Genomic DNA, 24,222 nt, shown 5'->3' with positions numbered 1-24,222 from the left:
TTTTCCCAGCGCCCCCAGGAGGTGACCCCGCCCCGGGGCGGGCGCCGCAGGTCCCGCTTGGAGACGCCGGGACGTTCCCGGTGCCCTCCAGCCACAGCCTCCCGCACTGTCGCCGTTACCAGGAGACAGAGTCGCATTCCACAGCTTCCAGGCCTGCCCTGCGGGAGGGCCTCGCAGCTCCAGCCATGGCGTAGGGCCGTGCCTCGGGCCATTCCCGGCGCCAGGGGGCCGTTCCCAGTGCCAGGATGCCGTCCCTGCCGCAGGACTCGCCGGCCGCGGGGTTGGGGACGGGGTTCCCCGTGGTGAGGGGCCCCCCCTCCGAGCTCATGGGCTTTTATGTCACCACCTACGAGGCGTCCTTTGGGCAGAGGCCCAGGGGGGCACCCCAAAAACTCGAGGGGGGGCGCGTTTTGGGGGCGGAGCCCCCCGGTGACAGGGATGTGCACCCCCTCCTCGGCGTCCACACCGGCTCGGGATACGTCGCCAACAACTACGCGGCGGTCTCGTCCCTCATCTCCCCGTACGTGGAGCGGTAGGTCCCTGCTCCTGGAGCCTGGGGGGGAGGGAGGGGCACGTTTCGGGATCGCTCCATGACGGCCGTTCCCGCCGCAGCCAGGACACCGACGTGTCCACCACCTCCGAGGACTTCAAGCTCTTCGCGCACCCTGCCTACCAGAGGATCTTGCCCCACTGTGTGGATGAGCTGGAGTGTCGCTATCCCGCTGGCTTCTCCTTTTCCCGCCTCCGTTTTGGGGAGATGAGGGTGCCAAAAGCATCCAGGGAACGCGGCACCTGGAGCCGCTGCGCCACTCCTGCCCAGCCAGGTATGGTTTGGGGGTCCTGGGATCCCAGGAAAGCTCCCATCACCAGCAGAGTTTTGGGGTGTTGGGATCACAGGGAAAGCTCCATCCTTGGAGGGGTTTGGGGTGTTGGGATTACAGGGAAAGCTCCATTCCCAAGAGGTTCTGGGGTCCTGGGGATCCCGGGGAAAGCTCCGTCCTTACGAGGGTTTTGGGGTGTTAGGATTCCCAGGAAACCTCCATCCCCAGGAGGGTTTGGGGTCCTGGGGGTTGCAGGTCCAGCTCCATCATCAGGAAGGTTTTGGGGATATTTGTGGTCCCAGGGCCGCATCCAATTCCAGGGATTTTGGGGTGTCAGTGGTCCCAGAGACCTCAGGAGGTTTGGGGAGTGTTGGAGACCCCCTGCCCCCCCCCAGCACAGCGGGGCGGGTGTATCCAGGTGATGCCAGGCCCGGGGGCACAGGGGACATCCCTGCTCCATCTGCTCCCCACAGATGTCCCACAGAGGACGACGGAGCTGTCGGGCTTCACCGGGACCGCCTCCACGAGTGACCTCACCCTGCCAGAGCAGCCCGTGAGCCCTGTCCCCACCGTGTCCCCTGTCCCCCCCACCCCTCAGCACCCCAGGGGACACTTTTCCTCTCCCACAGCTCGACTTCAGTGATGCTCGGATGGATTCCTTTCCCTCCATGTGCACCTCTGTAAGCAAAGGGAGGGAGTGGCAAGGGCAGGGGACATCCTGTCCTAGTGCTCCCAGTGGGCTCTGAGGCAGTGGGAGCTGCCAGAGCATGGGAATGAGCAGGATCTCATCCCTGTGTCCCCACACAGCCCCACCCTGCCATGGGCCACCCCCCACCCTTCGCCCCCCTGGAGCTCCGAGTGGGACCCAAGGGAGTCACTTCCAGGAAGGTGGGTGCAGCCCTGTCCCCTGTCCCGCTCCCTTTTCCCACGGGACCACGCCCCCAACCCGCTCCATCCCTCAGGAGCCGTTGTCCTACGCCACTGTCCACAACAAGTACCTGACCAAGCTCTCGCCACTGGCCCCCATAGCACCAGGTGAGTTTGGGGGGGGGATTGCAGCCCCCAGGAGGAGCGGACACCCCCGTCACTGATTCCCCCCTGGGTTTTCCAGGCTGGTGGGCGCAGGCTCCAATTGCCTGGGCGCCGAGATCCGTGGAGGGCATCCAGATCCCACCTCCCAGCGGCTTCAGCACCAACAACCACCCCACCAGCCTGTGGCGCATCGATGAGCCCCTGGCGTGACCCCCCTCAAAAACGTGCTGCCGCATCCCGGGAGTCCATCCTCGGCTTTTCCCAAATCCCCGTGGGAGAAATAAAGACTTTGCGCACGATGCTATTGGATTACCCCCTCGTTTTGGGGATTTCCTGCATCCCAACAGCTGGCAGGAGGGTTTTTGGGAGGTCGGGGGCTGTCACCTGGCTAGCTGCCGCTGGAGGGCTGTACGAGCCCGGCTTTCCGGCTCCGAGCCGGCTTTGGGATGACACAGCTGATTTGCTGCAGGAAAATCCAGGCAGGGCTGCGGTGGGAAGCGGGAGGACGAGGACAAGGAAGGACCCCGCAGGGTGGGCAGCCGTGGCAGCGGGGACACTTGGAGAGGCTTCTACCATGTCTTCCCTGGCCATGGGGAAGGGGGTCTGTGCCCCAGAGGGTGGCTCCCTGCAGGGTCCTGGGGGATGCGAGGGATCACAGAGAGACTCCCCACCAGTTTAAGGACCCCCACCCAGTTTAGGCATCCCTACACAGCCCAGGGAGCCCCACCCCAATTTAGGGACCCCACACCCAGTTCAGGGTGAGGACGCTGATGCCAGGCTGCTGGAAAAGGGGCTGGGAATGCTGGGGTGCGAGGGGGTCCTGCCTGCCTTGGGGACAGGGCGGGGCCAGGTAGGGCTCAGGTGGGTCACAGGTAGGGCATGAATGGGGCGCGGTGGGCGTGGGAACGGCGGGGCGGGGCATGAATGGAAGGGGGCGCGGTCTCCGCCCCGGTGGCGCGGGCTCCCATTGGCTGCGGCGCGTTGCCGTGGCTACGGCGTCGCCCCGGGGCGTCCCGGTCCCGGTCCCGGTGCGCGATGGGCAGCGGAGGCTCCTCGGGGCGCGGGGCCCGGCTGGCGGCCGCCGAGGGCCCCGACGGCGTCGAGCAGCGGCTGGAGGTGCGGGGCCGGCAGGTCCCGGCCGAGCTGTGGGCTCAGCAGGGGCTGCGGAAGCTCTACCTGAGCGACGCGGGGCTGCGGGAGGTCCCGGACGAGCTGGCGGAGCTGCAGCACCTGCGGACCCTCGCCCTGGACGGCAACGAGCTGATGGAGGTGCCCGAGGCCGTGTGCGACCTGCCCCGCCTGGCACACCTGTACCTGGGCCGCAACGGGCTGCAGGGGCTGCCGCCCGCCTTCGCCCAGCTCCAGAGCCTGCGCTGCCTCTGGATCGAGGGAAACTTCCTGGCGCACTTCCCCCGCGCCCTCCTGCAGCTGCCGGAGCTGCGCAGCCTCCAGCTGGGGGACAACCGGCTGTGCCGGCTGCCCGCGGCGCTGCCCCGCATGGGCGGCCTGCGGGGGCTCTGGCTCTACGGGAACCGCTTCCAGGAGTTCCCGCCCGTGCTGCTGCGCATGGATCACATCCGCGTCCTCGACCTGGATCGCAACCGCATCGCCAGCTTCCCGGACCTCACCGGCCTCGCTTCCCTGCGCCTCCTGTCCTACGACCACAATCCCGTCCGGGAGCCGCCCTGTGTTGGGGATGAAGTGCAGCTGGTGGGGGACGGGGCGCAGGAGTACATGGAAGCGCGGCAGGAGCGGCTGCAGAGTCTGCAGCGCCAGGAGGAGGAGGAGGAAGGCACCGAGGCCACCCCGGTATCCCCCGAGGATGGGCTGCAGGATGGGGAGGGGGAATTCGCGGCCCTGACGGGGTCTCCTGAGGAAACGTGAGCCGCTGTCCCCCTGAAGGGGTGCAGAGCCTCCACCTGCTTCCCAAGGAGTTCCCATCCAGGGCTGGGAAAGGAGGAAGCTCAGCAGCCACAAAGGAAAACCGATGGTCTGAGGATCAGTGTCATTCAGCAAAGAGTTTTGTCCTGGATCTGCAGGGCCCCCAGCAGTGATCCCACCTACCCCAGGGTGCCTTGGGTTGGGATACAGCCCCCTGTCCTGAGAGGTGATCCCACACTGCCACCCCACAAGCACAGGGACATTCCTGCCCCTCTGCCTCCAAAAAATCCTTTCGTCCTGTCCCTATGGGCAGCACAGGGAAACGCAACGCCGGTGGCGTCCATTCCATGGGTCCCATCATCCTGAAGAGCTTCGAGGTTTGGGAACAAAGGCACGGACCCTGAGACCCTCATCCTGCTGCTGGAATTGGGCTGGGGGAGAGAATTTTCCACCAGGCTCCTCCTGGCCATGAGGTTTGGGAAGGAGCCGCTGGAAAATCCACCTGGGTCTAAGCACTGCCTGTCTCCAAGCTGGAAAGGGTTTTGCCTCCGTGGGAAGAGGAGGGTCATCCCTGGCACCGTCTGTCCCAAAACAGGTACCAGATCCAGGGCTGACCCATTACCCTCCCTCTTCCTCTCTCCAAGTGCCTCTTGGACCAAGCTCAGGCAATAAAAAGCACAAATCCAAGGAATTCGGTGTGAGAGAAAGGTGACGGGGACCAGCCTCAGGGAAGGGTTCATTTGGGATCCCTAAAACCCAGCAGCACATCCTGGTGTGCGACCACCAGCTCCTCTTATTCTGGACATCCAAGGAATCCCAATTCCATCCTCCCGTCCCCAAGCCAGCCCAGTGTGGTGGGAAGCTCGGGACTCTGAGGTCTGGAGCTCGCTGGAGGTTTCAAACCACGCATCCGCTTTTAACGGCCCTGGATTTGGGGTTGGGGCTGGGAGGCAGCCAGAGCTGCTGCCACATCCGCTCCGGCACCGGCAGGGCGGATGCTGCCGGCTTTTCCCTCCGCTTCCTATTCCACAGCGGGAACCACGGCTATTTTGGACACGTGGAGCTTCCTCATCTGCAGGATGGGCAGGAGCTGTCGGTGCCAGCTCCTCCAGGGTAATTTCAGGGATTTGGGGCTTAGCAGGAGCTTGGAATCGGGTCTTCCCAGCAGGTCCGGACTGTCAATCCCTTTTCCCACCCAGGTACCCTTCACTGTGGGGCAGAGCATCCCAGGATCCCAGAACCCACCCCTGGAATTCTGGATGTCTCCCAGCCCTTCGTGCCATCGATCCAGGCGGCTGCTGCTTTATCTGGGAAGACACTGCTGCTAATTAGCAAGGAATTATCCATGATCCCGAGGATGCTGACCCTGGCAGGGACCCTCAGCATTCCAAGCCCAGGCTGCAGGCAAGATCCAATGCCGCCAGCTCCATGCAGATCCCTGCCAGCCCATCCATTCGGCAGGAACTGGGATGCAGGTGGCTCTGGATGCCACCAGCCTGTCCCCATGGCTGGGATCAGATCCAGGAGCTCTGACACCTGGGATAGGGGGGTCCTCCCTCCCTGCTTTTCCCAAGGAGCTGGGTCGGGATCCAGGCACTGGTGACGATCACGGTGACACTGGGACCAGGAGCTGCCGCAGTCAGTGGGAATCTGACAGATTCCGGCTCCGCTCGAGTATTTTGGGGCCGCTGGCACCGGCGAGTCCCCGCTCCCGGCAGTGCATCATCCATACGTCTGTCCCTATATATATCCCTGCCTCCTCTCCCGGCCCCGCGTGCGACGGTTTGTGGCCCCGCCGCAGCTGGGATCACGCTGCTATTTCCATCTGCTCCCGCTGCCTGCCAGCATAAAGCAACGGGACTGGGAATCGCTGCAGATCCGTGCAACAGGAGCGCCGGGATCGCTGCGCTTTCAAAGATTTGGGAGGATGAAAGGAGCCCGGCGTTGGTGTAAGAGCCCAGGCAGAGCCAGGATCGGTGGCACTGATGCCATCGGCAGCTTGGCAATGCCAGAGTTCCCAGGTTTGGCTCAGCTGGAGCCGGAGTGGGTGCAGGTGGCGAGGGGACAGCCTTGTCCCCTGCTGCCACCTCCAACACTGCATCCCAGGGCCTGAAGGGTGGATCCAGAGGGATTTTATCCTGGGCTGGGAGGACACGGATGGCTCTCCTGCCGTCCCTGCGTTTGGAGTTTCATTTATTTATTCAAGACCAGCATTCGGTGAATTATTTAACAGCCACTGGAGCCTTCACAATGGCACCTGGACACAGGATAGGGTTCCCTGCTTCCTCCTTCCTTTTGGAGCCAAAATCCAGTCCCTATCCAGCACATCCCACCCCACGGAACCCGGCGCAGACCTGGATGGGAACTCACCTGGCTCCCAGCAGGCTGGGGGGGAGGGGGAGTCATTGTTGTCCCTGAAGCCACCACAGGGATCCCAATCCCGGCAGGATCCCAGAGTTTTGGGGGAATACTCAGTGCTGGATGGGATAATAGTGGGTGGATACTCAGGGTTGGGAGGGATAACGCTGGGAGAGATGCTTGGAGCTGGGAGGGGGGATGCTCAGTGTCGGGGCAATGCCCACCCAGGTGTGGTGCCCCCATTCCCACCCCAGCATCCGACCCCCGCCTTCCCCCGATCCCAGAGACGACTCACGCTGGCAGTTACTGACTGTCCTTTATTACTGAGAGCAGGGGCTGCCTCCAGAAAACGAGGGGCCCCGCTCCCCAAAAATAGGATTCTGCAAAGGAGACGCCCCGACCCGCGCGCCCCATCCTTGGCATCGCCAGCCGGGCACCCCCCGCTCCAGCCGCTCCTCAGCCGGGCCGGGCCGGGCTCTTTATTGGATTTTTGATCTTTTTCTTTTTCATGGATTTTTTTTGTCTTTTTTTTGGTCTTTTTTTTGGTTTTTTTTTTTTTGGTTTTTTTTTTTTTTTTTGTCCTGTTTTTCTGTATTTTACACACCAGTTGGATGTTACCGTCACATGAAGAAGAGAGAACCTGAACAAGATCACGGCTACGAGCTCTAGAGTTAAAAATGAACACACAAACCCCCGGGGAGCCCGACCGCGGACGGGGAATCCGGCCTGGAAAAGCGGGGTGCCCGAGGGGCCGCGGGGGGCACCCGGCTTGGCACAGCCCTGGCCCTGCCACCCCTTCCCCAGGCATGTAAGTCTCTTCTTTTATGTTAAAAAAAGAGAGAATATGACAAAAATACAAATGTCCCTAAAAGCGTTGTTATTACTGTAGTAGCAGTAGTATGACTTTCTCTCCAGATTGTCCAAAATCGTCTAAACTGGGGCTGCGGGAGCTGCTGGGAACCGAGGGTGCCACGGGGGGAGCAGGAAGACTGAGGATGATCCGGCGTCCGCCGCGGAGAGCCACCACCGACCCCGTTGTCACCCCCTGTGGGGCTCCCAGGTGGGTCTGTCCCTGGTTTTGGGGGTCCCAGGGAGCAGGAAGGGGTCTGGATGTGCATCCCGGGGCTCCGTGGGGATGCTGCTGCTGCTGGCATTGATCCTGCCAGGCTGGCTGTCCCAAGGAATGCCACCAGCCCGGGGAATGTCACCTGCCCGCGGTGGGTGCGGACAGCAGCGCTCGCTCCACCCTTTATCCCCAGTGGTGGGCACAGGGCTCCCGGAGCAGCCCGGCTGGAAGGGGACCCTGTGGGGCTCCGCATCCCCCCCGAGGGGCCCCCACCTGCCCGGCGTGGGAGTGAGAGCAGGACCGGGGGTGCCCAGGGCGGCTTAGGGACCCCCCGCGCCCGCCGAGCCCCAAGACGGAGGTAAAGCATCGAACCCGGCTGAAGGCAGTGCACGAAGGGGCCCGCTTTGGATAAAGAACTGTGTCATGGCTTCCGATCCCAGGGAAAGGGGCTGTCCCCTCCCCTCGGTGTCCCCCGCCCGCCCCGGGACACTCGGGGGGGGCGGCGGGGACGGGGCGGGGCAGGGGGGGCTCCGTGGCTCCGCTGGCGGCTCCGAGAGGTTTTATTGAGCTGAAAGGGGAGGGACGGGGGGTCCCTCTGGCACCCGCAGCCTGACCCCCTGAAATGGGGGGCGGGGGGGCGAGGCCGGGGAGGGGCCGGGGGGCTGCGGGAGTGGGGCTGGAAGCACTCGCAGAAGTCCTGCCCGGTGGTGGGAATAGGGATGGGGGGACATCGCTTCTGGCACCTCCTCGGCCGGGGTTGGGGGCGGCTCCGCGCCCCCCACACCCCAGGGAGAGGCGAGCCCGGGGGGTCGGGGGGCTCCGTTCCCCTCCTCCCGCAGGGTCCCCGCGAGCCAGGCCGCTGTCCCGCCGGTCCCTGGCCGGGAGCGCCGCGGGAAGGGGCTGGGAGCTGGGAAGGGGGACCCCGAGCCCGCGGTCCGGCGGCGCTCAGGCCTTCAGCTGGTGCCACTGTGCCACCGCCTGCCGCGGGCGGGCGATCATGTCCTTCCAGTGCTTCACCTCGCCGGGACCGCTCTTCCAGGACAGGTAAATCTGTGGGAAAGGCACCCCTGGAGCCACCGCGGCCGCTCCATCCCCGTCCCTTCACCCCCAAACTGCTCCAGCCCCGCTTTTCCGGGCTGGGCGCGGAGCCGGGGGTTATTTTTATCCCTCGATTTTCCATATGGCGCCGCGGAAAAGCGCGTGTGCCCGCACTCGCTGCTGCTGCTGCTGCCACCTCGGGGAGCCGGTGCCACCGCTCCGGCTCCGCGGATCACCGCCGGAGAGCCGGGATGGAGCAGAGCTCGCCGCTAATTATGCGATCAGAAGTGATTAGCGAGCCTCGGGCCACGGCGGGGTTTTAGCGGGATATCACGGACACTGCCTGTCCATCCCTGGAATCGGGCTCTTGGCTGTGCCCACACCGCGGACGCTGCCACCTCCGGCCCTGCCCGGCAGCCCGCGGCGCTGATCCTGGGATTTATGGGATGGATTTATCCCAACCGCTGTGTTTTCCTGATCCCAGCGCGGCGTGCGGGGATCAAGGGCGGAGATTACGGCGCGCGTTTGTCATCGCTGCGCTAACGATGAGCTGGGCGATTTCATGGATAATTCCTCCGCTCCTGTCCCCGGGAGTAATCCCAGGGGGTGGGATCCGTCCGGGTGTGGCTCCCCATGCCCCATCCCTGCTTTTCTGGGGAAACTCCGGCACGCTGTGGCCGTGCCACCCAGCACGAGGGGTCCCCACCGCGCTCCGCACTGGAGATGGCAGCAGGCGCCGGCAGCGCCGGGCCTGGCTGTCCCCGATTCCCACCTGGCTGTCCCCGATTCCCACCTGGCTGTCCCTCGGGCGTGTCACCCACCTTGCCGATGACGTCATTGCGGCTCAGCCTGTCCTTGTCCATGACGGTGATGACGATGGTGGTCTCGCGCAGCCGCTCCGTGGGGATGTCGAAAGCGAAGGACTCGTTGAAGACGGGGTTCAGGCACCGCTTCATCACCACCGTCTTCTTCTTCTCCACCCGCTTGTCCTTGTACATCAGCCACACCTTCACGTAGGGATCTGGCGGGAGAGGAGCCGCTCTCAGCCCCGGATGGGAGCCAGGGAATGCTGCCCGGGACCGGGGGGAGCCGGAGCCGTACCTGAGGTGCCCCCGATGTCCATGGCTTTGAGGTTCCGTGCCTTGATGATGTTCACCACGATGGAATTGGCCGAGGGGTTGTAGCACAGCGACAGCAGCAGCTCCCCACGGCTTCCCTGTAGGACACACGCATTCCCTGAGGACACCCACGCCCCCCAGAGCTCCTCGGTGGGAGCGGGGTGCTGGGATGGGACCCCCACCTGGAGCAGCCCAAGGGTGGGGTTTGGGAAAGCACGGAAAATCAGGGCAGGAGGAAACGGGGCCGCCCCCAGTGGGACATTTTCTGGTCTTGCTGGAGGCAGGAGGAAACATTAATTGTAAGTCTACCTGAAACACTTTGGTTTGACCCAAAATGAGACTTTGGGCTACTTAATATAAAATTTGGGAAGAGAAAAATCTCCGTCAGACGTTGAAGCAGAAAATGTCCCTGTTGGAACTGGAGGTCACCTCCCCTCCCCAGGGGGGCGGGAAGGGGTCCAGGGCCTTACACTGCCATCGCTGCAGGGCTTCAGATCCTTCCAGAAGGTCTGCATCTGGGTCAGGTCCACCTTGTTGAGCGGGATGGACACCTCTCCGATGGGATCATTGCGGCTGAAGCGGTCGTAGTCCAGGACCTGGAGGTACAGCACCCGCTGCACCACCTTCTCGTAGGGGAACCCTGTGCCGGAGATGGAGAAGCCGGAGGAGATAAGGAGCAGTTCCAGGACTGCTCCACCTTTCCTGTCCTGGTGTCAAGACCCCAGGAACCGGCAGAGGATGGGGAGCAGCCCACGGCACGAGGAGCTGCTGCCAGGTTAGTTCCCACATCTGCGCCCACCCATGGGGGCATGAAGCCTTCCAAGCCTTCCCCCACATCCCCTTTATGGGATGCACATCCAACCTGGCCTCGGTGGCTCGGCCAACCCATGGCATCACCCACGTCCCTAGGAGCGTCCCAGGAGGCTCCGCTCCCACCCTGACCCACTCCAGTCCATCCCAATCCATACCTTCGAAGAGGAAGGTCTCATTCCAGTGCGGGTTGAGGTTCTTCCTCTTGACCTTGGTCTCCAGCTTGTGCTTCTTGTCAGGGAGCAGGTAGATCTTGACGAAGGGGTCGCTGGTGCCGCTGAAGTCCTTGGCCGGCAGCTCCTGCGCCTTCATGATCTTCACGGTCAGGGTGGACTCCTGGAAGTTGTAGCCAACGCTGAACTGGATGCGGCCCAAGTTCTCCCGGCTGATGCCTTCGTGGCCCTCGTCATCCTCGGAGCCCGGGGAGAGCTGCGGGAGGGGGGAAGAGGGGGGTGAGCCCAGCGCCGGGGGCCGATGGGGGCCCGACCGCAGTCCCTCCGACCCCAGCCCTGCCAGCTGTCAGGGGACATCAGCCTCTGCCCGGCTCCCTGCCGCCCCCACCGCTTCCGACGGCTCCTGGCTCGGCGCCACTCGTCCCGCGGAACGGGAGCTCCAATTAGCCAAATTCCTCCTGACAGCGCGTCCCTCACGTGTCCGGCACCGCTCGCTCCCTCGTGCCAGCCCGGGGGACACGTCCGCGGCGCGTCGGCTCGGCCGACGGGGACTTGGCACAGCGGGCGGGGACGCGCTCGTGGATGGCGCAGGGAAGAGCCGGGAGGGTGGGATGCCGGCCATGGAGACCCCCAAACCCGGCGCACCCCACCCACCCACCATGAGCATCTCGCTGGTCAGGGAGTTGACCAGGTCGGAGACGGAGGAGTGCGGCTCCGTCTTGCGGTCGGACTCGTCGTGCGGCGGCTGCCCCGGCGCCGGTGCCGCATTCCCAGCCTTCCCACCGGCCGGCAACCTGCGGGAAGAGAGGCCTTGGAGGAGAAGGGCCGGGAGCCGAGGGCGAGACAGCGAGGGGCGTCCCGGGCGCCCTCTCCCAGCGGATACTGAGCCTGGGCTGTGCCGGCGCCCGAGGGACGCTGCCGGGACAGGCGGTGGCTGCAGCCCGCCAGCATCCCGGCCCTGGTCCCGGAGCCAGCTGGTGGCCTGGCACCCTTAGGGCACGGCAGCAGGTCCCCCTGGCCACGTCCCACGGCGATGGCAGGGACAGCCCGGTCCCCACAGCACCCACGGCTCCGGCTGCTCCTCACACACCACAGCCCCTTATCCCGGTGGGCGCCGGCCACCCACGGGTGCTTCACGTGGGCTCGCTGCCCCGTGTCCCCCTTTCCTGCGGCTGAGACACCCCTGGGATCACTGTCCTGGCTGTCCCCACACACGGTGGCTCCTGGGCACGGTGCCGGGCAGGGTGGGCAGCCGGGAGCGGCGGGAGGCAGACGGACAGAGCAGCGATGGAGACGGGCGGGAACGCGCCGAGGCCACGCTGCCACGAGGCACGGGGACAACGGGACACAGGCACGTGGCGGAGGGGACAGGCAGCCCGGGATGCTCCCACCCCCCCCGCCACGGCTCCTGCCCGAGCTGGGACACGGTGACAAACCACCAGAGGGGCCGAGAGGCGCAGGGACACACGGGAAGCCACAACATGCCACGGACACGCGCCACCACGCCAAGCACACGCAGACACACGGGGAGGGGACATGGGGGGGGCGATGGGGACACCCACACGCACACACGGGATGGCACTCGGGAAGGGCCGGAGAGGCCGAGGCAGCTGGGGAGGCAAAATGAGGTTAAAACCAGGGAAAATGAAGGCGGAGGAGCCGGCGGCGAGGCCGCTGAGCGAGGAGGCGCCGGTGGAGCCGGGAATGCCGGCGGAGGTCACGGATAGCGGGAGAGAGAGCGGGAGAGAGCAAGAGAGAAAGGAGGAGCAGCGTCGTCCAGCGCCGGCCTGCCGGGAGGGAATGGGAGAGAGGAGCGGGGCGGATGGACGGACAGACGGAGTCGCCGGGACAGGAGACACGCCGAGGCGCCGGGCTGGAGCCGCCGGGGACAGGCTGGAAGGAAGAAGCTGCGAAACAGGGATGGAGGAGATGTTTTGAGGAAGAAGAGCGGGTGGTCGGCAGCGTCGGTGGGCGGGAGAGAGCCGAGGCTGCCGGAGCGCGTCCCCTCCGCCGGCCGATCCTGCCGCGTCCTGCGGAGCCCAGGGAACGAGGAGCGGGAGGGATGGAGGTGGGGAATGCCATGCGTGTGCTGGGATGGGGCTTCGGAGCAGGGAGCTGCGGCAAGCGGGGAGCGGGGAGCAGGGTCTTGCGGCACAGCCACCCACCCGCCGTGTCCCACGTCCCCGTCCCCTCGGCACGGGGCAGCCGGCGGCCGGCACGGGCTGCCGGTGCTCCCGGCGGGGACCGGCTGCGCAGCGCGACGCCGGGGAGGGAAGTGCTAAAAGATGGAGCGAAACCAAGCGGAGCAGGGTAAAAATAGCCGGCGGGCGAGAACGGTGCCAGTTCATCCGCACGCCGAGCACACGGGGAGGCAGCGCCCGCCGGCTTCACACCTCCTCCCCGCTCCGGAGGGGATGAACACCCGCTCCCGGCGGCGCACGGACCCTCTGCCCCTGCCAGCCAGCGCCGGTGGCCGCGGCCGGGCGCCGGTGCCGGGGCTGGATGCGCTGCCGAGCCCGCGGCACGGCGGGAATGCGGGGAGCAGCCGGAGGCGAGGGGCTGTGCCGTGCTGGAGGAGAACGGGGGGTACGGCGTTCCCCCCCGGCCGGTGGCGCCCGCTCTGTCCCCCTGCCACCGCAGCGGTGTCCCCGGATGCCCGGGGGAGCTGCCCATCCCGCCGGAATGGAGGTGGCAGCAGCGTGTCGGGATGGGACGCGGCTCAGCCCATGCGGCGTCACTCGGGGGTACCCCCCGTGTCCCCCTGTCCCTGAGCGCGTCCCCCCGCCCCCTCCCGCATGCAGCCAGGGCCGGGAAGGGCAGGAGGGGGAGGAAGGAGGGAGGAGGAAGGGATGGGGGTCCTCTCGGTGCCGCTGCTCCGGAGGCAGAACCGCGGGTGCCGGTGCCGGGGAGAGCTCAGACGTCCCGCTGGGCCACCCTGTGCCGCTCCAACCTTCGCGCTCCACGAGGCCAGCCTCCTCCTCCTCCTCCTCCTCCACCCTGGGTGGGGCCCTCGTCTCCTCCTCCTGCGGGACTGGCCTCGTCCTCGCTCATACCTCTTGTCCCCCTGAGCGTTCGCCTGGTTCGGCTGCGTCCCAGCGGGTTGCAGGTCGGGAATATTGGCAAAGTCATCTTGCTCTGAGAGTCCCAAAACCAGGGATAACACCACCATCCGGCCTTCCCTGCCCGGGCGGCCCCGCCGGCAGCGGGAGAGAGAGAGAAAGAGAGAGGAGAACACAGCGTCAGGCAGGGAACCGGCAGGAGCCGGCGGCGTCCCGCGGACCCCCGGCGGCGAGGGGACCCCGGCTCTCCCCGCCGGCTCCTGCGAGGTGGCGATGGCCGGGATGGGCGCGCAGGGCTGTGGGGAGAAAGGCGCCGGCTCCGGGGAGCCCGGCACGCGTGGATACCCCTGCTGTCCCTCTCCTCCAGCGGTCCGGGCAGGGAGGATGCCAAAATCCTGACGAACGGGGGGAAAAGATGCCTGGAGGGGCTTGGGAATGAGGGAGAGTGTGACAGGAGAGAGGCGCCAGCATCGTTCCGTGGAGGAAGGGATTGACGGTGCCATGGCCAAGGATCTTTGCCCTCTCCAGGTCCTCGCCCGGGTCCATAACCGCATTTACGCCGCGGCGCCGGGGAGGGTGAACAGGGTGAAGAGCGAAAGGAAAATCGATGGATCGGGAAAGAGGCGGTGGGAAATGACAGCGGCTGCTCCGCTGGGAAGCGGCGCTGACTCGGCACGTCTGGGCTCTGCGGCTGCTCCCCCTCCGCCAAGCCAGGCTGAAACCAGCACTGGGCGCTGGGTAAACAGGGAGAAAGTGACCCTCGGGGTGGCTGGTGAGCCGCAGCTCCACGTCGGGAAGCCGGGAAATGGAGCTGGGAGGAACCCCTCGGTGGGAGAGGGCAGAGCGGAGAGGGGATCGCGGGCAGCGCGCCCCAGGGTGCCTGGAGGAAGGTCCAACCCTCTCTCCAGAGCGGGAAGGAGCGGGATGGGCACCCAATTTTGTGTCTTTCATCTAATCCTGATGCAGGAAGTGCTGTGTCAACTCATGGAAGGGCAGGGTCAGCCCTGCGTCCCCCTCCAAGCGCCGCCAGCCTGCGGAAAGCAAAGCTGGGACCTCAGCATCCCTTCTTCCAGGGTGCCGGGGGGCAACAGCGGCCGGGGAGGAGCTGGAGAATCCAAGGGAGGATGGAGCCGGGGGGCCCAGCTCTGCAGAGCAGGGACAATGTCATGTGCTGAGATGCTGCGACAACACGGGACTCGGATTAGTCCCCGGGGTTTGATGCTGGAAATCCAGCGCCGATGGAGGAGATGGGGTTAAGGCGGATTAAAGATCTCACGGCTCCTCCGGCTGGGAATTATTATCGGGGCCCAGCTCACGGTCACCCCGGCACGGGGGACTCTGCCACCCCCACCCTGACAACTTGGGACAATGTCACTCCCTGGGGACCTCGCAGGTGGCTGTCCCATGGGCTGTCCCATCCCTGGGGATGGAAGAGGATGGCCAGGGACATGGCAAAGCACATTGGGGAAGTGCATGAGCCCCTGCCCTGAGCCCCCTGTGAGCCGGAGGGGACATGGATCTTCCCGCAGGCCGTGGGCAGCGTGTCCCCGAGGGGGTGACAGATGAGTGGCCGCGCTGGGGCAAGCAAAGGAGCAGAGGAGAGAGGGTTGGAGAGAGCAGAGGAGCAGAGGAGAGAGAAATGGAGAGAGGGATAGAGAGCAGGATGGAGCAGAGGGATGGAGCAGAGGAGAGGGGGATGGAGCAGAGAGAGCGAAGGAGGGGAAGGGATGGAGAGAGGAATGGAGGGGGATGGAGAGGAGGATGCAGAGGGCAGCGATGGCGAACGCACACTTACAGGAAGGACTTCATGTCCAAGCCGCGGTTGCGGATTTGCCCCACCACGTGGTCCCAGCTGCCGGGGTTGGAGCGGCTCCGGCCCCCGGCCATCCGTGTCTTGGAGCCGGCGGCGGTGCCCTGGCGCGCCGGGCCGCCGCGGGAGCCCCGGGAGTTGGCGGCGGCGGCGGAGGAGCCGCTGTGGGCCTGGAGGTGGCCCAGGCTCTGGCTGGTGGTGGGCTGGCTGTGGTTGGCGCGCTGGTGCTGGCTCAGGGGCTGCTGCAGACTTTGCTGGCGCACGAGGGTGCGGGGCCTCTGGAATTTGGGATCGCCTGCTGAGGTGGGGATATACTCAAGGGTAGTGGCTGTGGACAGGGTGGAGTCCTCGAAACTTAGGGAGAGGAAGGGCAGAGGAGAGGAGAGAAAGGAGAAGAAGGTGAAGGGGCAAAATTGGAGGAAGGAAAAGAAGAGAGTTAGAGAGAAGATGCCCCAGCGCAGGGAGCGCTCCGGCGGGAGCCAGCGGGGGCAGCGCCCGGATCCTCCGCCTCTCGCCCGCGGCTCGGCCCTGCCGGCGGCACGGGGGGCTCGGGCCGCCACCATCCTGCCTCCCGGGGGGCTCGCCAGGGCCGGATGCCCACCCGCTCCCGCGGCCGCCGCTCCGCCGGCGCCTTCCCAGCACGCCGGCCGACCTGCTCTGCGGGATAATTAGGCTGCTGCGTGGAGGCAAATCCCGTGGCGCCCGCTCACGTGCTGCCAGCCAGCCCATCGCAGCGTCCCAGTCCCTCCCAGTCCAGCCCAGCGCCCAGCAGCGGCGCCGCGGGGGCTCGGCGTCCCGTCCCCTCGGTGCGGGAGGCTGCGGGAGGGGGGGAATCCCGCAGCGCCGCGGCGGGGGCCGAACCCCCGTGGTGGTGGCATTCCAGCGAGGCGTCCCCAGGGCCAAGCCAGGCTCCCACCGGGGTGGGAGATCGTGGGATTGGGGGATACGGACGCAGCTCTGGTGGGACACGGAGAGCGGAGCAGCCCGGCCCGGGGCGGACGGGCTTCGTGTGGGCGGCGGAGCGGGGGGAGCAGGCGGGATGCCCCAAAGAAGCGGCGCTGGCCGGCGCTGGCCATGCAGCACATGCGTGGCACAGCCCATGCAGCCGCGCAGGATTGCCCACGGCAGCCTGGCAAAGCTCGTGGCCGCGAGATCAGGGGAGGAAAGTCCCCCTCGGTCCCGCCTGGCACCGAGGAGCGGCCTTGAGCAGCAGCCACCGACCCTGTCCCGGCCCCGGCGCTGCGAAGCTGCTCCATCGTGCAATGCCAGCAGCGGGGACAGAGAGGGAGCGGGGAGGGATAAACAGCTCCAAAACACAAACAGAAAAAAAGAGGTGAAGAAAGAGCGGAAGGTGGGAGAAAGAGAGAGAGGAGGGAAGGGAGTGGAGAGGAGCGGAGAGCTGGGATGGACGGAGCCCCACGGCCGGGGCCGAAGGCACTGCCCGGACGCTGCCGCCTCCCCCCCGGCGCCGCCGCCGGCCTCCTTTCGTTTTCCTATCGAATCCCAAATTAGTTCAATTTACAACCTCTCAGTCACAGGAAACTAAATCTGGCTCCTGTCGGCCCCGCGCCAGCTGGAGGCGCGGGCTCCTCCAGCGCCGTGCCAGGCGGCACCGCGCCCTGCCCGTGCCCGGATGGATCCCCTGGCACCGGCACAGCCAGACCCTCGGCCTGGACCCCCGGCACACCCCCACTCCCGGCGGCGCTGCGCCAGAGGGGTGCTGGAAAACAGGATGCTCCGCCACATCCCCTTAACCCTGCCCTCGCCGCCTGCGCCAGCCTGTCCGGATTCCCAGCGGGATTTGTTTCTCCACCAAGTCTAGGGACGGCTGAAAGCCCCCGCTTTTCCTCGCCGCTCCCTCCTGCTTCCCAGTGCCCAGCTGGAGCGCAGCAGCCTCACGCCGAATGGGCGGTGTCACTCAGCTCTCCCGGGACCCCCCGGCTGCCACATCCCAGCGCGAAGAACCGGAGCAGAGACCGGGAACGCCGGACGGAGCCCACAGCCGGCACAGCCCCGTCACTCCCCCGGCAGAGCCACTGCGCTGCCGGCAGTGAAAGGTCTCGCCGAGACCCCCACCCCGGCCTGGAGCCCTGCAGAGCCTGCCAGAGCTCGGGTTTTCCCTAAATCTGATCAATCCCGGACTTTCCCCAAATTTTCTCGGCATCAGGTGCCGGCGCCGGGTCCGGTGGCTGTGCCGGGGGTCAGGGGAGCGCACGGAGGGGAGATGCCGCACACTGTCCCTGATTGTCCCTGAGGGATGGGAGCCTGGGACAGCACCTCCTGCCCTCGGGACACCACCGAGGTAGCGCTGCCTGCCCTGAGAAGCCGAGCTGGGAATGCTGAGCCGCTTCCCCCCGGGATTGGGCAGAGGCACCCTCAGCGCTGGAAGTACGCCGGGGACGGCACCCAAAGGCGCTGCTCCTGCCCGGCTGCCTCCTCTGCTGCCCCTGAGCCAAAACACCGCTGGGAGAACGGGAAACGCCTCCTCTCCCTCGGCACGGTGGTCCTGGGGACCTGTCGGTGGCCCCGGGGACCTGTCGGTGGCCCCCATCCAAGCGCATCCGCAGCGGGGAGCGGGCGCCCGGGCCCGCCGGCCGTGTCGGTGGCCGTGCCGTGCCGGACCGTGCCGTGCTCACTCACTTGGACAGGCTGAGCTTCCCTGCGGCCAAGTGGCTCTGCACCGTGTGCCAGCGGCCCCGTGCCGCCTTTCCCGCTCCGGGCTCGCTGTGGGCGGACACGCTGCTCCTCATTCCATCCTCGCCGAGCCGCTGCTTGTCCCCGGGCCGGCCGTCGCGGTCCCCGGACAGCCCGGCGGCGGCCGACGCCGTCAGCTTGGCCCCTGATAACAGAGAGCCACTGGGCCGGGCCGGCGGCCGGACCCCCCCAAGACAGACACGAAGGGAGCCGGACGGACACACGGACGGACGTGGAAAACGTGGGGAGCCGTCGGGGAATGAGGGGAGGGCGACAGAGCCGGAGGGGGCAGACGGACAAGAGACGGACAGACAGACAGAGAGAGAAAGAGAGACATCAGCACTGCAAAAAAAAGGGGTCCTGGCCGCGGGGTGCGCGGGGGCCTCGGCAGAACATCCAAGAGAGAGGGCGGAGGAGGGAGAGGGGTCGGGAAGGGGGGTCCCGCTCGCCGGCAGCCCAGCCCCGGGGGGACCCGTCCCCGCGCCGAGGGGGTGCCCCCAACGCGCAACCCCGTCCTGGAGGGAGATCCCGGCCGGCCCCGGGAATGCGGGAAGGAGGGGTTGCTCGTCTCCATGGGACGGCCCATGGGGTGGCGTGCGGGGAGCCCGGGAGCAGGAGGAGGAGGAGGGGGAGGAGGAGGAAGAGGAGGAGGAGGAAGGCGAGTGGGTGCTGCCCATATACTCACTACGCGGAGCAAACCCGGTAAGGAGAGACTCACTTGAGGGAAAGGCGCGGATCACCGTACGGAGCGTAAGGAGAAATGTTTAGGATAAACTCCTTGGGAGGGTAGGAGCTCCATTTCTGCTGCACTGTGTTGTCATTGTTATTCCAAAAGTCTCTGTCTAGATCGCTACAGCGGCCGGATTCCGGGGGAGAAAGAAAAGGGAAATACAAGAGAGAGAAGCTGAATTCCTGCGAGAGGGAAGGAAAAGCAGCCCTCCGCCCCCGGAGCGCCAGGATCCTGCGGAGAGAGACAGGGAGCCCACCCCTCGGACACCGACACACACACACACCACACACACACGGACACGGACAGAAGGATGGGTGGATGGAGGGATGGGAAGAGCTGTGGAGAGACTGGAGCGGGTGGCTCGGCCGGCTGGGAAGGAGAGAAGGATGTGGGGGGGCTAGGGAGGTGGCAGCGAGCGCGGTGCCGGCACAGCATTCCCAAACGCGTGTCCGTGCGCCCTCGGCACGCTTGTCCGTGTGTCCTCGCCTGCTCAGCAGCCGGGTCCTGGAAGCGCTTGGTTAACCATGACACTGCTGCGTGTTGGAGACCATTCCGGATCCCTTCCCTTGCGGATCCCTTCCCTTGCGGATCCCTTCCCGTGGAACCGGCCTGCTGCCAGCACGGAACCCGGACCTCCTGGCTCTGGGAAGCCACCAGGGGCTGGGGGACCCAGCAGCTCCCTGCTGGCACCTGAGAGACTGGAAAAGCCCCCAACGCCCACCTGAGCTCCGGGCTGATCTCGGTGGTATGGAAGGTACCGGAGTTTGGGAAAGCCGCCTGTGCCATGGCATTGGGCAGGATGCGCCTCCTGCTCCATTTCCAGCTCATCTCGGTTGGCTGGGAGCAGCCGGCCAGGTGCTCGAGGTACCCCTGCACCCCAATAACACCCCGGGCCAGCCGTGGGAGGAGGTTTTCCATAGGCTTATTCCAGGCAGGAGCTATTTCCCTCCTGGTCCAGTTCCCTCCTCCCTGGAGGCCTGCGGAGGGGCAGCGCTGGATCTGGGATGCCCAGGAGAGCCCCCCCAGCTTCCAACCTCTCCTTCGCTCCCTACGCAGTGCCGTGGGACACGCCAGCTCTGCTCTCCTTCCTCCATGGAATGCTCGTGGGATGCAGAGTCATTCCAGCCCCGCGGAGCAGGGCTCGGAATCCGCACGCCCAGGCCTGGAGCATCCCTGAGGACACCCACGCCGAGGTTCCCGTGACTCCGTCGTGCCCACGGCTCAGTGGGATACACAGGGATGCTGGAGACACCCACCAGCTCTCCCAGTCTCCCGGAGCCCCTCTCCCACTGGGAGAAGGCACGGCCACCTCTGTCCTTCCTCTCCCCCCCCATCCTGGCACCTACTTGATGGTTTTCTTTTCGCTGCGGCCGCGGCTGGAATCTGGAGTTCCCACAGTCTCCAGGGAAGTCTTGTAACGCTTTCCCTGTGGAAAAGAGAGGAGAGGGGGGTCAGGGAGTGGCAGAGGACCCCCGGAGTATCCCAGTGGGGGATGGGAGCTGCTACCACCTGGAGGGTTTGACCTGGATTTTGCCCTTTCCCTTACGGTCTCCAGGCTCCATCCCACCCACCCAGGCAGCAAAATTCCCAAAGGCTCCATCCCTTGGTCCTTGGGGGCTCATGCCCTGCGTCACCCCAAGGACAGCACGGCCACCGCCGCCAGCATCCCATTCCATGGCCTCACTGGGAAGGAGCGGATAATTTTAGGCCTAATTGGGCCTGAATTAATTGAGTTCACCTTTCCCAGCGCCAGGGAAGTGCTGCCATAGGATAATGAAGCTGGAGCTGGCTCCTAACTGGGGCTGGTAATCAGGGCACTCCGGCAGGTTCCGAGCGCGGCTCCGAGCCAGGGTGGGCAGGAGCCAATTAATGCCAATTATCCAACAGTTGGGAGCCAGAGATGCTCCAAGCAGGTGCTGGGCAGATGAGGTGGGATGGGAGCAGCTGCCGGAGCAGGGTGGGGTGGAAAACTTCCATCACGCTGCTCCTGGATCTCAGGAGCCGGGCCTGCATCCAGCCTGCCCATGGAATGGGAATACTTCTCCTTTCTCCTTCTTCCCAGCCTCTTCAGATCCACATGGAGCCACCTCCTTGGCTTGCTGGGGCACCTGGACCCTCAGCACAGTGTCCTTGGGCAGCCATGGGCTAATCCTGCCAGGAGCTGCAGGGGAACACCTGGATCTCCTTGGATTCACACTGGCTAATCCTGCCAGGAACTGCAGGGATGTTGGCTATTCTTGGATGCCCAAGGGCTAATGCTGCCAGGAGCTGTAGGGGAGCACCTGGACGTCCCTGGATGCTCACGGGCCATCCCGGAGGGAATCATCCCCCAGCCCTGAGCTCATCCATGTCCCCCGGCTGCAGAGGCTCGGGGCTCGTGAGGACAGGGCAGCGGTGGCCGCGGGGGCACGGCCCGGAGCCGGCCCGCCGGGCTTGGCCGTCATTCCCACGCAGCCGCTCCAGCTCCGGGCGCTGTCGAGGGCCGGTTGGGATGCGCCTTCCCGGCCAATTTACACTTGTTTGTTCCTCTGCCAGCTCCAGCCTCCTCCTTTCCAGGGCTTTTCCCTCTCTCCCCATCCCCTGGGTGGCACCTGGAAGGGCCCTTCCCACTCACTGCCCTCCCGCTGCCTCATCGCCTTGCGGACCCCCTCTCCCATTCCCAAGGGAATGCTGCCTTCCCACGGCTCGGGGTGGGCATCTCCCTCGCGGGAAGCGCCGCTGCCATCGCAGCACTTGACCCAGATTCGATTCCGATGGCGAAGGAAACGTGGCCGAGCACGTCCTGCTGCCGGGAGAGGAGGAGCAGAAGGAGGAGGAGGAGGAGGGAGGATGCGGGGCGGGAGGGAGCGCTGTCCCAAGTCCCCGGTGGGAAGCGGGGAGGGAACGAGGGATGCGCAGCGGGCGGCAGGGATGGCTCACGGCACCCGGCGCTGCCAGGGACGGGCTGGCCGCCTTCCCGCGGGGCTTTTCCAGGCAGGAGCGTGCCCAGCAGGACAGGGGCCAGCTCGTTCCGGCTCGTCACCAGTATATATCCATATATTTGGAAACTTCCCTTTGTGCCACACAAACAGTTTCGCCCAAACATTTCATTAGCACATCCGGAAAAGCCCAAATAAAAGCTGCAGCCGGCGGCTCCGGGGAGCTGCCTCCGCCTGGCTGCTGCCCTGGAAGTGGGAATTGCCCCCTGCCCGGCGGCACGGCGGGCACGCCGGGATTCCGGGAAGGCGGGAGGGGAGCCGGCCACTCACCATTTTCCGCTGGCACCACTGGCAGATCCCGCAGAGGACGATGGTGACGCTAAGGCTGACGGTGATGATGGCTGAGACCAGGAGGACGTCGCGGGAGGGGGTCCCTGGGGGGAGCAGAGCACAGAGGGGGGGTCAGACCTAAATCCCGGGGTGTTCCCGGCGTGCGTGGGGGTACAGGGAGGGAAAACGCAGGGAAGGCGGTCCAACAGGCTCCGACCCTGTCGTGTCACGGTGGCCACCTCCGTGGCTTCCGGGCTCCAGAGGAGCCTGTCCTGGGAGGAATCCGGCCCCGAGCGCTTCCCGGGAGCTCAGGATGGAGCTTTAATCCCCGCCCGCACCCTGGGAGCGCTGGCACGGCCGGCAAAGGCCGCGGTGCTGCCTTGTGACCCAATCCCACACGGATTCATCCCAAACGGCAATGCAGACCTGCCCCTCCCCAGCCTGGCCGTGGGGACAACCTTGGGGACCCCAAAAGTGTGGGAAGGACCCATCCGCCTCATCCAGCACTTCCGCTCACACCCATGCTCCCAAGCATGCGGAATGACCACCGTGGGATGAGAATGCGGACCCAAGGTGGCTCGGAGGGGCCCAGTGGGGCCCCAAACGGGCTCCGCCTTGTCTCCAGGCAGGATCCCTGTGGATGCTCCGCATCCCGCCGTGCCCGCTGGGATGGGATTGTCCATGGCGGGAGCCCCAGCTGGCGGCGGGAGGCGGCGAGGCCGGAGCAGCGCCGGGAGCGGTGCTGCAGTATAAATATTAAACAATAGATGTTAATAATTAATTCGCCCGCAGACCTTGTTATTGTAACGAAATTTCCCGGCGGCTCCGGGGCCGGGCTGAGTCAGAGTGGACCGGGAGGGGGGATCAGGGCTCTGGAATCGCCCCCGGCACGTGCCGAGGCACCCGCAGCTCCCACGTCCCCGCTGGAAGCAGACGAGCAAAGGAGATGGTGACCGTGAGGGGGAGATTTATAAAAAATTCCTTCAGGAGAAGAAGAGGGCGGGATGAGGTGGGGGTGGTTTTGGGGACCGGTCCCCCCTGCAGCACCCGCGCTCCCTCCATCCAAAGGCAGCTCCTCCATCGCTCCCGGATCACGAGGAGCTGTGTATAAAACTCACATAGCAACTGTTGCCTAGGAGGGAATTTGGGACCAGCCCTTAATTTCCAACATTTATAAACCCCGGCTGGATAAGCTGCCGGGGGAATGGGAAGCAGCCGGCACGGCCGGAGAGCGCCGGGCACCCCTCCTGGGGTCGGACCCCGACCAGTTCAAGTGGCACCTGGGCGTACTGGGCGGGCTGGGAATTGGGATGAGCCCTCCTTGCCCCCCCGCTTGGCGCTCCCTGCTCCAGCTTGGGAACACTGTGACCCCTCTGGCTTATCCCGGAGTTCCAACAGATCCCTCGGTCCTCGCAGGGGTCAAGTTCATCCTCAAATTAATCTGGAGAGAGGGAATCAAAGGAGAAGGCGAGGGGAGGCGTGGGCACTGCGGAAGCCACCACGGCCGTGGCGGTGGCCAGAGAGGGACATCAGTGAGTGCCGGTTCCCGGAGCCAAATTCCCTGCGCCGAGGTGCCACCACAGCCCCAAACCTGGCGTCACCCCACGATCCTGACGGACGCGCCAGCGGGATCCTGCCCGGGGGGCTCCGGGGGTGTCCCTGTGCACGGGGCGGGCCCGGCCCTTCCCGGTGGGATCACACCGTGTCCCCTGGGCGGGGGGAGCGATTCCGGCCCCCAGGCTGCGCCGCCCTCAGCATGACTTAAATGACTCGTTTTCCAGGCAATTAGCTCTCGGTTAATTAAAAGACTCGGAGCCGCTCGGAGCTCCTGGCGCGTCCCCAACCCTGGGGCGCGGTGTGGGGTCCCTGTGCCGGTTGGGATGGGATGTCCTGGGGCGGCTGGATCCACGAGGGGCGCGGGGAGCTGCGTGGCGCCGGGACGCAGTCCCGGGAGCGGGTGACAAGGTGCAAACGCGGCGCTTGTTGACGCCGCCGCTGGCCCTCCTTCCCCGCCGCTCTCCATAAATCTCCGCGGCTGCCAGCGCGGATCCAGGCGGGAGCGTGGAGACGGCTGGGTGGGACTTGAGGGTCCGCGGCCCCGGGGGCCCTGCGGCCATGTCCCAAATCCTAGCGGCCCTTCGCTGCTCCTGCCTCATCCCAAGGGCACAGTGAGGGGGGGGCCGTCAGGCGGAGACCCCCCGCCCCTCCTCGGAGGGATCGAGGTCCCAATCCCGTCCCACGTGCTGGCAGAGCAGGGGATGCTGCGGAGGCTGGGAAGGGGGTGGAACATCCCTGCTGCTCTTTCATCAGGATTCAATGCCACTTGACGGGATATAATTCCACTTTTCCAGGCCGTTATTGATGAGGGGATTACCTGCCTCCTT

General features: G+C 65.8%; 3 protein-coding genes across 3 annotated transcripts; 2 read left to right on the top strand and 1 right to left on the bottom strand.

Moving 5' to 3' along the window:
* Positions 1 to 4: 4 nt before the first annotated feature.
* LOC309573658 (uncharacterized protein) lies at positions 5 to 2,080 on the top strand. The gene is made up of 7 exons (XM_082282770.1): positions 5 to 532; positions 613 to 824; positions 1,295 to 1,374; positions 1,451 to 1,501; positions 1,629 to 1,709; positions 1,784 to 1,856; positions 1,933 to 2,080. The coding sequence occupies exons 1-7, from the start codon at positions 246 to 248 to the stop codon at positions 2,061 to 2,063; spliced, it is 915 nt and encodes a 304-aa protein (XP_082138896.1). The 5' UTR covers positions 5 to 245; the 3' UTR covers positions 2,064 to 2,080.
* Positions 2,081 to 2,888: 808 nt separating this feature from the next.
* On the top strand, positions 2,889 to 3,737 carry LRRC10B (leucine rich repeat containing 10B; the record flags this gene model as incomplete). The annotated part of the gene is made up of 1 exon (XM_082282800.1): positions 2,889 to 3,737. The coding sequence occupies one exon, from the start codon at positions 2,889 to 2,891 to the stop codon at positions 3,735 to 3,737; it is 849 nt and encodes a 282-aa protein (XP_082138926.1).
* Positions 3,738 to 8,103: 4,366 nt separating this feature from the next.
* On the bottom strand, positions 8,104 to 23,955 carry SYT7 (synaptotagmin 7; the record flags this gene model as incomplete). The annotated part of the gene is made up of 13 exons (XM_082284373.1): positions 8,104 to 8,208; positions 9,018 to 9,217; positions 9,298 to 9,412; positions 9,785 to 9,954; positions 10,283 to 10,553; positions 10,956 to 11,091; positions 13,351 to 13,476; positions 15,152 to 15,520; positions 17,807 to 18,022; positions 18,579 to 18,710; positions 19,937 to 20,016; positions 21,839 to 21,942; positions 23,808 to 23,955. The coding sequence occupies 13 exons, from the start codon at positions 23,953 to 23,955 to the stop codon at positions 8,104 to 8,106; spliced, it is 2,172 nt and encodes a 723-aa protein (XP_082140499.1).
* Positions 23,956 to 24,222: the final 267 nt, after the last annotated feature.

This window comes from Coloeus monedula (genome assembly GCF_965178545.1).
Source record: "Coloeus monedula genome assembly, chromosome: 6".
NCBI classification, from domain to species: domain Eukaryota; kingdom Metazoa; phylum Chordata; class Aves; order Passeriformes; family Corvidae; genus Coloeus; species Coloeus monedula.
This window is presented reverse-complemented; position numbering and strand designations above follow the sequence as displayed.